Source organism: Epinephelus moara, chromosome 12 (genome assembly GCF_006386435.1).
Source record: "Epinephelus moara isolate mb chromosome 12, YSFRI_EMoa_1.0, whole genome shotgun sequence".
Classification (NCBI taxonomy): domain Eukaryota; kingdom Metazoa; phylum Chordata; class Actinopteri; order Perciformes; family Serranidae; genus Epinephelus; species Epinephelus moara.
In genome coordinates, this window is record NC_065517.1 from 32,781,360 (window position 1) to 32,795,322 (window position 13,963).

A 13,963-nucleotide genomic window follows, 5' to 3' on the forward strand; every position below is an offset into this window, starting at 1 on the left:
AAAAGTTCCGGAACTCTGTCCTTTGGGGGTGGTTCCTGCGGTGGAGACACGCACCAACGGCCCCGGCTCCGTAAAATTACCCCGAAGTTCCTGCGGTGGAAACGGGCCTTATGTGTCAGCCCTGTGATAGTCTGGTGACCTGTCCAGGGTGAACCCTGCCTCTCGCCCAGTGTCAGCTGGGATAGGCTGCCTAACAGGATAAGTGTTTACAGCTGAAACCCTCTGCAGTGGAGGTGCTCCTCATACACTCTTTTCCCTCAATCTGAAGGTACAAATGGCAAATGCAGTGAAATAACAAGTAGATCACAAAATATACTTTTGTGAAGAGCAGAAGTACAATTTTAAAAAAGGAGTATGCCTCGAACATGACCTTTTTACTCATGTGTGTTGCTTGAAATGAGGTTCTATCCACCGGTGGTAGTGAATGGAGCCCATGTGCGTCCATCTAATGCACCTAAAGAATGGATCAGTTTGCCTTCTGATTGTGAACACTGTGTTCTCTTAAAGCCAACCTAAAGAACTTCCTTTTTACTCAAGCATTCTCTTCAGTGACCACACCGTTCTTGAACATTATGTTTGTTTTTCAATGTCTGTATGTGTGCTGGATGTCTCTGTTTATTTGCACATTTTTGCTGTTTTGTTTATATGTAAAGCACTCTGAGCTGCTTGGTGCTGCACAGATGATTTTGAGTTGAATTTCACTGTGCAAATATCCGATTTTATTTCACCTTGCAGCAGTCTTGATTCAAGAGCTGAAATGAAATGTTTCTAACAAGAGCACCAGATCATTGTAGTATTGTAGTGCTTGAGACGAGTCTCAAGACCACTTTTTGAAGGTCATTTTTACTCGGCCTTCTCTCGGACTCAGACAAAGTGCACTCTGGATTATATCTGAAAACCGATCAAGGCTGAAACTGCATTTATATGACTAAACTGCCTGCGCATCGTTGATTTATGTAATATCATAACTGTGAATTGATGTTTTACATCAGTGTTACAAATGTAACCGATAACATGACTCATTTCTATTTGGAAATTTTAGTTACTATTAAAGGCGGTCATATATACAGCATATGGCCACTGAAGAGAAGAAGAAAGAGGAATCTTCATTTGTTTTCTGCGGATGTTTTTAAGGGAATGTGGATCTTTTAGATCAATTTGAGGACAGCTTATGGTCTGCATGTTCCACACTTGTAACTGTAGTGTGTCCTGCAGTATGGACTTGTGCTGCTTTTCCTGAAATCAAACTTAACAAGTTGATTGTAAATCAAATGCACCTAAGAAACAGTCACATTATTTTGACTGCTCTTTTACCTTTCCTTAGTGGCATTTAGTAGAGCGGATCACAGATTGCGACAAGCTGAGACCTCTCCCATGTGCCAAGTGTGAACTTCCGGTTAGAATTCCTTCAGTGTTTATTCTTCAGGAGGTTTTTACCAGGAGACGAATTATCCTCGGAGGTCTCTTTCTCTCCAAATAAGCTGATTAGGTGATTTAAACCAGTAGAAACACTGACGAAAGCAGTTTCATGTTACGAAATCAGTGATTCTCTGATGCCGTTCAGCTCGTCGTAAATGTGCCGCTAGCCCAGAACCTGCTAATGTGCGCGCACCTTTTTTCTTCGATAACTTAAGATCGAGACGTTTGGAAGTAGTCTCTTCCTCTCCAAAACAAATAGACCTGGGCTCTCATTTATAAAACACTGTGTAGGATCCATACTAGAAATGTACGCACGGACAAATGCCAAAAATAGCATGTGCCAAAAAATATTCAACAATTTCTACAATCAAGCTTCCACCTTACCGTCTGTGTCGCCAATTTCCTGTCTAAGCAAGTTTTGCGTGGGAAGTGGCCTGCGCTTCTTTTAGGCCTCCTTTTGTGCGTACACAATAGTTATAAATGAGAACCCAGACTGCTCATCACATTGGGACTGCTAGCTGTGGTGACCAAATTGAAAATGTGAAAATGCAAATGGCCCTGTCCAGAGCCAGTGTTTGGTTTGTCCGTTCTGGGCTACTGTAGATAGAAACGGCTCATTGTAAGGTTATGAAAACACGATGATTCTTATTTTCAGGTGATCATATAATAAAGAAAACCTTTAAGACATCTGCCTAATTTACAAAATAAAGATATTCAGACATATGAGCATAGCTCTCCTGTGGTTACATTTCTTGAACCAATCTTTATAAATCGTACCACAACACCAAAAAAATAGTAAACAAGCTGCCTGTCTTTGGAGTAAAAGGAGAAGTGCTTATTCAGTGACTCTGCACATCTTTATCTGCTTCGAGGGGCCGTTGTCTTTTCTCCATGTTTTGCCCCACTCTCTACCTTTCCCTCTCCGTCTGTGTTTCACTCTGCTGCCACTTTTTATCTGTATTTGCCTCTCTCTTTCTTTACCTCCTGCCCTTTCTCATTCTCCCTCTCGGCATGCTTCTCTGTATCTCCATCTTTTTTGCCCTTTTCCATGTGCCTCCCTCATTTTCTCCTCGAAAGAATGTTACCTTCAAGTTACTTTATTTTTAGACCGAAGCAGATTTCAAACAAACAGTGTGGCGCTGCAGCAGGATCGAGTGGAGCAAAAGTGTTGTCACAGTTTGGTCGGGCTGAACTTTATGTTTCGGCTCCTTTTAGAACAAAGATGAGGGAAACAAGAGCATGAAAATGTTCATACGGTTAAATATGTAAAAGAGGTTTACTGGTGCGGCTTAGTTGGAGAGGAGGGTTGTACTAATGTAGTAAAACAGCTGTTTGATTCAAATAAGCATTGTAAAAATCTCGGCTTCTATGAAACATTAACAGGAGAAAAGGCAAATTATTTCCAGTGAGTGAAACACGTCCCTTCCTAATTTACTTCCAATATTAATCTCCATCTCTTTCTCTGTCTGTCTGTCCTCCTTTCACTTTCTCTTTTTTAATCCCAGTAGGAACAATGATATCTTTTATTTTAGGTTAACCACAGGACTACATGAATAATCTTCTTTGTCCATGACGCAGTTAGGGATGGCTTTCCAGGAACGGAAAATTGATTTTCCAGTGTCTGTCCTTTTTGAAAAAGGGCTGTTATTTAGTTTTCTCTTTGAAAAGAATGTTTCTCATTTTGATAGTCACCCGTGTTAGCACGTAGAGAGGTTAGACACAGCAAAATGAACTTTCTCGACTTTCTTATTTTGTAGTGGCCGAGGCAGATTCTCCAGCAGAGTGGAGCTGCTGACTGAATGCAAAGGAAACACTGAAAGCCGTTCTCCAGACCTCCCTGCAGCTTCAGGGGAGATTGTCAGATGTGTACCCAGCACTCAATGCCCCTGGCCTGGCCGCGGCGGGGATGGCAGCCTCTGCCCTGAACCTGAACGGCCTTGGAGTCATGAACAGGTGTGTTCTGTTTTTTACAGTGTGTACCCTACTTTGGCTTTTTTGTGTAAAGACTGCACCACTTTCTTGGAGAGTTGTAGAGGAAATGCATACTTCAAACATGTTTGGTCAGCTGAGAACCTGTTAGACCGGACGGGGGAGATAACTTTTTATTTAAATCACATTACAGAACAATTTTTAAGCTGCCCTGCTGCCCAACATGTTAACGATTCACATGAAAATATTGTATATATAATCACTTTCCAATCCTAATGCTTAGACGTTGTTTTATTGGGTGATACTAACATTATTTAAAATTTTTAACATATAACCAACTAACATTATGATATTTTTGTGTGTATTTGTTTCTGTAAAGAGGAAACAAAATGTTGTATTACTGTGAAAGCCTGGAAACACACAAACCAACCTCTCCTCTCCTCTCCTCTCCTCTCCTCTCCTCTCCTCTCCTTGCAGCAGTAACCAGTTTCACACCCAGCAAGGCTCCTCTAGTACCACCTCTCGAACTAGAACCAGTCCAGTTGGTCGACCCGTGCTGCCGGTTCCAGATCGGAGCACCTATTGTCAGTTACTTGGTGGGGGAGCACCAGGCGGAGGTCTCTACAGCCCAACCAGCCCTAAGGTAAAAACACTCAAATAACTTGATAAAATAAGAAAAAAAAACCCCCGGCAGTATTAAAGTAATAGTTCACCCAAGAAATGATAATTTGTATATCAGTTACTCATTCGGTGTTATGCTGAACTTGTGAAGAAAACTTTGTTTTTCTCGCATGCCTGCGCGGTGAATGAAGAATCCAGAAACAGAGAGCATTCTTGATGAATTGAAGTCATTGGGGTCCACGTTAAATAACAGCAAAACTGTATCAAAACGAACTCTCACACAGGTCATGCAGTATAATCGAAGTCTCATTTATCCAGTCATATGCTCAGTACTGCCCAAGCAGACAACTCTTTCTGACGGGGAACTGACTAAAAGAGAAACTTATCTATCCTCTCTTCAAAGCCAGACTCCATTGACAAAAACAATAATTCTACCTCACTGAACACAGGGGAGCTGCTGGCCTACCACTGCTTGGATCAGTTTTTTTGTTTGTGTTATTGTGTGGCTTCGGTGAATCTGAATGAACCCTTTACAACAACAAAGTCACACAATGACACAAACAAACTATAGATCAAGGCAGCGATAGACCAGCTCCTGTGTTCAGTGAGGTAGAATTTACTGTTTTCTCAATGGAGTCTGGCTTTGAAGAGAGCGTAGATTAAGTTTCACTTTTAGTTCAGGGCTGTCTGTTTGGAAAGTACTGAGCATACAACTGGATAAATGAGACTTGGATTATAATACGTGTATATGATTCAACTGTTGTTAAACGCGGTTGACCAGGACTTCAGTTCATCAAGAATTTTCTCTGTTTTTGGATTCTTGGTTCGTCGTGGAGGAATGCTGTTTTCTTTATGAATTCAACGCAACACAAAGTGAGTGACTGATTTACAAATGGATAATACAGGGGGTTAGGTTTTCCTTTACATAAATTGATACTAATGAGTCCCTTCTGGAGCACCCCTAATCCCGTCTTGTGTGTCTCCCCTCCTAGACGAGCCCCCGAGCCCTGGGTCGAACCTTTGTCTTCCCCTCTTCGTCCTCGCTCTCCCCCAGCCCCACCCCTCGTGCTCGCTCCCCCTCCCCACGAAGCCCGGAGCTCTTGGGAGTCAATGTGGGCCAGCGGGTCCGACGACTGAGCTCTCCCGGCTGTGAGGAGAGAGGGGAAGGAGAAGGGCAGGAGGAGAGGGGAGGAGAGACGGGAGGAGGAGAGAGGCGAGAGGACAGGAGACGCCAGGCGCAGCTGCTGCAGATACACAGAGAGCTGCAGAACGTTGAGGTGATGTTACATGTGCCTCTCTTATTTTTCTATTTAACTTTATCTGTGTCTTCCTCTGTGTCATTTCTGTCTTCTTCGCTACATCTTCCCATCTCTGTCTTTATCTAGGAATGCAGTAGTTGAGCAATATAGAGCCATGTATTCAAACTTAATTTGCTGAGCAAGTCAGAAAAATTTGGGTAAGAACTTCTTTCAGCCTGCTTCAGTGATCCAAAAATACAACATTTACTCGAGCTTTGAAAGCTCAGCAGAACAAAAGAAAAGAGCGTCAACCACATGAGTGTTTGAACTAAGGTCCCCACATGATTGGATTTCGTTTTGATGCAGTATCTGTTAGATTAGGGATATTTCAATAACAGTACCAAATTTGCTTGAATATGAAAGAGATTCTGAGAGAAGTAAGGCTGTAAACTGTATAAAGAAATATTTTGAAATAGAACAAATTCAGAACAGGATTAGAATTGAATGTTTTGGATTGATGCTCATACAGTGTTCAGCATTTAGCTGTGACCAGCTCAGAAGGTCCCCTTTCATAACTCATAAACTGAGTGTCATAGGGACACATCATTGGACCTGTGACAGATGTTTGTTAGGTTGTGTGTGTGTAAATGCATGAACACATGGATGCATGTGCCTATGTGGTCGCAGCTATAGTGCTTGTTCTTTTGTTTCTACGATAAAAAACATGGACTATATAAAAATGATGGACGTAGCTACCGTAAAGTCACCCATTGGCACGTGGACTCCTGTTTTGAAGCCTCCAGTTTGGCATTTTGGCCGTCACCATCTTGAATTTTTGAAGCCAGAGGTGTCCAAGAGGTGTGGAGGAGTGAGGGGTGGATCTGACTGAGAAGCCGAGGACACTTTTTTCGGACAGCATTTCACTCAAAGCAGTCTGCCCTTAGTTATGTGGAACTTTAAAATGTAAATAGCGAGTTAAATAAAAATTCACCCCCTTTGCAGCTGTCATGAACGAGGAAATTAGCTATAGAGACCGAAACTTTTTTTTGTACCAGGCTGCAAACATGTTTATTTCTGCTGATAATTTGGGCATTTTAACAAGCTGCAACCTCTCAGGCTGAGTAATGAAGCCCACGCTCAAGTGCCAAAAACTGCAATTCCTCTAATGGCCACTAGAGGCTGGCTCAAAAATAAGCTCAGTCCACATAGACCTGCCTGAGTTGTTTACAGCCTGGTACTAAAAAATGTTTTTTTTTGGCTTTTAAGCTAATTTAAGCATTCATAGCAACTGACAAACCAAGATAGCCGTAATTCCAAACTTGAGGAATTAGAACGAGTGTCCACAAACCAATGGGTGATGTCATGGTAGGTACGTCCATAATATTATACAATCTATGCATTAGCTTCATTGTTCAGCCTCGGAGGTTACTGCTTTGATTTTATATTTTGTCTTAAAGAATGTTTCATACTTCCTCAAATTCATTTCCAGTTGGATTTTCCTACTATCATGATCCATCATGCCTAAACTTTTGTTTTTCCCTTGGACTGAATCTTAAGTGGTATATCGTAGGCAGCTAGACTTGCTTGAGAACTCCAGTATGAGTCGAAGGGCATTCTTCCCAAATTGTTTAGCAACATGTTGGTGAAGACTGTCAGTCATCCAGGTCATGGTAATCTTAAGTGCTATATCGTAGGCAACTGGACTCGCTTGAAGCAAGTAAGCAAGTCCAGTTGCCTACGATATAGCACTTAAGATTACCATGACCTGGATGACTGACAGTCTTCACCCTTGGTCTGAGTATGCATTCGTTAAACTAATGATAGACCCAAATGTAATCTTCAGGGTTTAGTATCAATACAAACTGCTTAGAATGTAAATCTGGTGATCGATATATAGTATAATGTAATGCTATCTCCATAAATTTGAGTAAGATTTTACATAAGCAGTTTATTTGTTTAATTTTAGCTCCATGTTTGTACTCTTTATTGTATTTAGTTGAGAGTCAACCCACATTTGTACTGCAGACTGCAGACAGTCACACATTAAATGTGTAGCCTGCCAACTCATTTTTCAGTTTAGTCTGTTTAATGCCAAATATGGGAAAACTCTAGGAGCTCATTTCTTTTTCATTTTCTTAGTATTGGTTGTACACTATGATGATGAGTTGCTCTTTTTTTGTCTTGTTGGTTAATCTGTCAATAGTGCACCTGTGAAATGATAAGCACCTAACCCAAATAAGAACAAATGCACCCAACGTGTTTTCAGTTAGACCAAGGAAACCAAACTGTAGCTGCATTTAGACTCTCATTTTCTCTGTCTCTTCCAGGTCAGGGGAAAAGTGGGAATTTTCGAGGCCCACATATCCGGAATTCGTGCCCAAGTGCTTAACACTGAGCTCCAACGCAGCCCTCGGTCTCCAAGACGAGCGACTAGCCAAACCCCGTCCTCTCCCAGCCAACAAAACGCAGGCCTTGAATGCCCAATGACCCACCCGCAAGAAAGTAAAGTTCCCTGTGTTGTCCAAAATGGAAGAGAAAGGGAGGAGGACACAATGGAAGAAGAAAGGAGAGAAAGAGGAAAGAAAGACGATGAGGACAGTGATACTAAAACAAACACAGACAAGACACTCATTGGTCAAAATGGTCGGCATACGGAAATAATGCAAACTCCCTGTTTAGATGGACCATTTGTTGCTCAGGGTTCCCTTGAGACATTAAACCCAGATGCAACAACAGATGGAGAGAAAAAAGAGGGAGAAAGACTGAGAGAAAAAGACAGAGGGGAGGTAGAAAACAAACAAATGTTGGGAGATGAAAGACAACGGACACAGAGGGATGTGAGAGATGAGACAGCGGACTGGTCTTGTCCTGAGATGCTGACAGAGGCAAACAGGTCAGAGGTTAACCCAGAGACCGATGCTTTACCTCGGGCACAAAACAGTGAGAGCGCCCCGTGCTTACAGGACATCACCGATCACACCTCCAACCACTCGCCCTCCATCCCTCCCTCCATCCCTGCAGTCATAATAACTGACCACGGTTTGGAAAGCCAGCCTCAAACTTCTGAAGTACCCGGCTCAGACCAGGGACTAGGCTGCCACCCTAGCCCCAGTTCTAGCCCTATCCCGGGGCCAAACTCCAACCGCTCCCTCAGGAAGCTGTCGTCCTCCTCTGCCTCCTCGGCTGGGTTCTCCTCATCTTGGGAAGAGTCGGAGGAGGATATTTCCAGTGACACAGAGAAAGGAGATCAGCTTCTCAACCCTGCAGTCCTCACGTCTCAACAGAGAGCGGTAAGTAGAGCCAAGTGAGGGTGTATCTGCTTGTGTGTGCATGTATCCACAACCTACTTGTAATTCTGTAGACCTTTTGTAGTTTCGAGTGGTGATGACCTTTGGAAACTGCATGGGATTGCCAAATATTACTCACATGGGGAAAGTCAGAGAAATAGATTATCCAGCAAAGGAATATCTGAAAATTTTACAAATTGTCACTTTACACGAATACACTAAATGTCTTTGCCATGTGACAATGGCATTGTTGGTCTTTTGGATGGCCCACCACTTTTTTCTTGACTGAATTATCTCAACAACTATCTGATGGATTGCTATAAAGTTTTCTGTAGACCTTCATGTTCTCCTGAGGAGGAATTGACTGACTTAAGTGATTCTCTGACTTTTCCTCTTGCACCACCAGATGGGCAAACATTTTACTTAACTTTTGAAATACCTCAACATCTACTACATAGATTGGATTGTTGGAGATGAGCACAAAAATGGGCACAGTACTAATTAGCCAACGTTAGCATGCTAACATGCTAAACTAAAGCAGGATTTATAGTTATGCAGCAGACCTTACGCTGTAGCCTATGCCGTTGTGAGCATTTATACTTGTGCGATGGTGTTTCTGTGTCACTCTGCAGTTACACCTCCAAAACACTAGTGGGCGGTGGGTTTTCTGTGAAGTGCTGTAAAGTTTAGTTGATTCAAAACACACAAACACAAATTAAACATGGCTTAATAGAGACAATTTCAAATACAAGTACACAAGCCAGCTTCACTATAACTCGCAGCATTCACAGGCAAGCACTTGTCTTTATCTGGACACATTTTCCCCACAAATACAACATGCTAATGTTATTAGCACAAGCCTATGGCATTTTACATTGTGTAAATTAGCCTAGTGGCTAATGATCTTTTCCTCTTCTTATTTAAAACCAGGGACAACAGCAACATTTAACAAAGGTAACGGTACATGATTACAAAAGATGATAAATATGGTACTTCATGAACATCAGCATGTTGTCACTGTAGGCATGTTAGCATGCTGGTGCTAGCATTTAGCTTAAAGAATAATTTGGCCTAAGTGCAGGCTCACAGCGAAGCTAGCATCTCTATAGAATCTTATGCTGCGTGTCCACCGCGTGGTATGACACAGTTCTGCTCAACTCGACTTGTCCTTTTTTGGTTTTTCATTGGCAAATGTTGTGGATGTTACCTGCTACTTTTTTTGGAATAACCTCCGCTGAGGTTCCTAGCGAGCTGAGCCGATTCTAGAAGGTGGAGTTAAAACACTGCAGACCAGTGGTTGGTCAGAGAGAACTGTCACTAGTGCGATACTAGACATCAGCCAAGCTACCATCAATAGAGACTTTACAACAAAGTGCAGATGTTCCTCTGTTTAGTTGCAGATGAAAAGATCTAGCAAGTGTAGAGTTAAAGATGATGTCACGGCAGTTTTATGGGACATCACTATTTTTAAATTTTATTCAATTATTCTCAGGGATAGTTCACATTGATCATCATCCCTGTGTGTGCCAGTAGTCAAAAAGCAAATTTTCAACTGTTGTCTCTCTGCCTAATGTTGATGGACGATATTGAATTGGCAGTTGACTGTGACAGTCAGCTAAGAATCCCGCCTACATAGAGCTGGAGCCTATCCCAGCTGACTGTGAGTGAGAGGCAGGGTACACCCCGTACAGGTTGCCAGACTATCACAGGGCTGACACATAGAGACAGACAAGCGCTCACGCTCACATTCACACCTACGGACAATTGAAAGTCATCTATTAGCTAACCTGCATGTCTTTGGACTGTGGGAGGAAGCTGGAGAACCTGGAGAGCATATAAACACTGCACAGATTCTGCAGTAGAAAACAAAATCAAGTACTGGTGCTAAAAATGAGTTGAGTCAAGCTGAACCATGCAGTGGAAATTATGCATCATTCTTGTTTCCTATTCACTGCATCAATTAATTTTATTAGATCATAGTTTTCAGTTGGTGCAATGTGTAGTTTGGTTTTGACCATTTTTCTCGGCAGGATATGGTTTGATAGTTTTCAATAATCTGAGGAGTTTGACAAAGGTCATGTATACTGAAAACCTAACTGGTGCAGAACTGGTGATTTTGCAACTAATCTGGCCAGATCTGGGAAAGAGTTTGTCTCGATGTGGGTCTCTGTTGTGCCTCAGAGTGTGTGTGTGTCAGTGTGTGTTTGAATGTGCCTGTGCATGTTGCTGGGTGCTCCTCTGTCAAATTGGCTGGAGCTCTCTGCCTGAGTAATGGTTGACATTCACAGTAACAAAGCTAGCTCTGTGCCCCGACCTGTGTTTGTGTGTGTGTGTAGGGGTGTATTTAGTGTGGGTAATGTGAGGGTGTGTGTGTGTGTGAGAGAGAGAGAGAAAGAGCACGGGTGATAGAAAAAGGAAAAGCAAGAGAATTTGCCAGTCACACACACTTAGGCTTTGCCTGCATTTTGGATGCCGTTCAAAGAGGAGGCTGAGGCCTGTTTGGGTCTGTGTGTGTGCGTAGGTGGGTGGGTGGATGTGTTTTTATTTGTAGCCAGGATGAGTTCGCGGGGCCATTTCACTTCTGCTTTGAAACACGATTTAAACAAGGATTGTATAACTGATTTTACCAGGGTTTCTTAAACAATGTGTCACTGCCAGTCCCTTAAGTTTCCCTTTTTAGGAGCTCTTTTTGACTTTGTGGCTTGAAGGTCCCATCTAACGCTCATTCCAGCTTCATAGTTGTATTCTGGGTTTCTACTAGAACATGTTTAAACACTTTAATGTTCAAAAACCACCTTATTTTTCTCATGCGGTCTGTCTGAATACACCTGTTATCTGTCTGAAACCCTCAATTTTTCTCTTTATCGGCTGTTTCACTGTAATTACATTGCAAGGCAACAGCTTGGGTCCATGTTTACTTCCTATCAGCTGATGTCATTCACATACACTGCAAAACATACCAACAAGAAATACAAAAACACCCTTTTATGTTCATGTTTCAAATGGTTTGTGTAGACCAAGTCACCGTGACATCAAGCTAACAACAGCAATTACTGCCGGGTAGAAAAGTGGGAGATGATTACATTTGCAGAGATATGTAAAATTGGCAGACTTCTTGATTCCTGTTTTTAATTTTTAGCCGGAAAGATAAAGATATAGTTAAGTACTGTGGTCCGACCTATCTGACATTTATGCTGTGACTATTTTGTGTACTTGTTGCTATGCTATCATCCTTGATAAACCAAATCTACTGTCCCGGAAGCAAAGCCATGTACTAATGTGGACAGAGGCCACAGCAAAGTGTGTTTTAGCCACTTAAAAATCAATATCAGTGTAAGGGTACGCTACATTTCAATATTTGCTTTGCTGTACCTGACACACTAACCAATGGATGCCGCCGTAGATGCAGCAGAACACTGAGTAAATGTGTCTGGTGGTCTGAATATAACAGCTTCAATTCCCTAGGTAAAACAGTGATAATACTCTAAATAAAGCGTACACTTCAGCTGATAGTGATTTTATTTTGGTAGGCCTTTTAGGTGACTATAAACTAACTAAATGAGGCAGCGTCTGCTCAGCAGCATTTGATTTTATGTACATGATGCAAGGACTTTCTACCTAGCTACAAGTTATTAATGATATTAATAATGATAATGCATTTTATTTATAGGCGCCTTTCAAACAGCGATATATCGATAGATCATGAAATTAAACAATTCCGTAATATACAGTAAAATTAATTTAATAAAATGACAGAAATCGTAATCATTGCAAGTCTCAATATGTGTGTCAGACCGAATATGCTAGCTTGAAAAGGTGTGTTTTCAGCCAGGATTTGAAAGTGGAAAGGGAGTCAATATAGTAAATATTATAAATAAATATTGTGATTCTATCTATAGTATAGTTGTGACATCACAAAGTCACAGAAATCCTAACAGCTCGTTAAAAGGCACAGTTTCTAAATACGAACTTTGTGCATTTCTCTGTGGACTGAGCATTTTGATACTTTTCCAGTATTTATATAGCACCTATACCTATTTTATTTTTAAGAAGATGTGGAAATCTGACTTTTCATAATATGGGATCTTTAAGCAGTTGTATATGATGTTGTATATTATCTTTAGCACAAAGCGGTGTTCCCCCATGTGAGTGTACAAGACTAATCATACAAGCATTTGAATACTTATCACCCTGCAATCAATACATCTACATGTTTCCATACAAGTTTTTTCCATGTTTGCTTTCATTATGAGAGGCAGCAGCAACAGATTTTTTTTTAATATTCTTGTTGTTGTGCAGTTTTCTTGCATATTTAATCGAATGACCCCTCCCTAAACCAATGTCCTTGTTGTCCCAGGTGACACGGATTACAAAGTATTTGTTTAAATGGATTTGGCTGATGGATTTGAATACTGTTTGTATTGCTCTTTGCATATTTCCGGTCATTGTTTTTTGCTTAATCCAGTCAAAGAAAGAGGCAGAAGCCCCAGCTGGAGGTTAGCAGGCAGCTGACTCAAGGACGACGCTTCATAGCTGCTAGTAAAAGTCTGGGTTTCTCCCCAGCAGCACAGAGATGTCAAACATGCGGGTTATTCTTGTTCTTGTCTGCAGCCTGTCGCAGCTCCTGATCCGTAGTTTTAAGGATGTATGTATGTATGCAGGAGTGCGAATGTGCAGAAACACATAAAGCGTGTGTGGGAGGTGTGTAGGAAAGAGGAGAGGGACAGAGAGAAGAGGAGTGATACAGAGAGAGGAAGAACAGAGTGAGACTGGCAGAGACAAAAGAAAGAGAGCGTGAGAGGAAAAGCTGTACAATATTTACTGCATATTAGCCATGTCGTCTTGACATGAAGGGAAACGTCTCTTTTTCTCATGGCTATTTATTGCAGGAGTGAGCTGACTTTATTTGGCATTTAACATTGAGCACAACACTTTGAGGACATTATTCAAACTCTGGGACAGTTAAACATGTTCTGGGAAATGCAAAGATGTATAGCTCTGGTGTATACACGCCAAGGGTGCAGAAAAAGATGGATGCATGCTTGGTGAAAAATATAAAGATAAGACTAGTGCTCTGTGCTGAAGACATTCATCACAGTTATAGGTTTACATGTTGGATTAAAGAGCTCTGCGTTTTTACCCTGACAACTGAGTTCACCCTCCATTCAGTGGTTTTAATTATTGAATGCCCCTTCGTGTGATTCTCCCAAGTAAGCATGACATCTTCATTTTTTGTGTAAACATATCTATTAAGCTTCAGTCATCAGCTTTGGATACATCAATTCATTTTCTGAAGAGAGTGCACGCTTAACTGGTAGAGGCTGGAATCTGAACAGAGCCTTATATAGACGCTGCTTGGCTGATCTTTTGACTGTTGGGCATCTCTCCAAGGTTAGAAGGCACATACTGCCAGTGTGTTTTCCTAGTTTGAGTAAATTGGCAGCGAAAGGACACCTGCAAAAGATTGGC

General features: G+C 41.7%; 1 protein-coding gene across 3 annotated transcripts in view; it reads left to right on the top strand.

Moving 5' to 3' along the window:
- Positions 1 to 13,963, top strand: part of itpkb (inositol-trisphosphate 3-kinase B) — a 54,579-nt gene that overhangs the window by 11,238 nt on the left and 29,378 nt on the right. For 2 of the 3 annotated variants that reach the window (XM_050058332.1, XM_050058331.1), the window contains exons 2-5: positions 3,177 to 3,372; positions 3,826 to 3,991; positions 4,962 to 5,246; positions 7,535 to 8,497. In XM_050058332.1, coding sequence (XP_049914289.1) covers positions 3,326 to 3,372; positions 3,826 to 3,991; positions 4,962 to 5,246; positions 7,535 to 8,497 — 1,461 coding nt within the window. In that variant the 5' untranslated portion in view covers positions 3,177 to 3,325. The remainder of the gene's footprint in view (positions 1 to 3,176; positions 3,373 to 3,825; positions 3,992 to 4,961; positions 5,247 to 7,534; positions 8,498 to 13,963) is intronic. The other variant, XM_050058333.1, reaches the window with a different exon arrangement.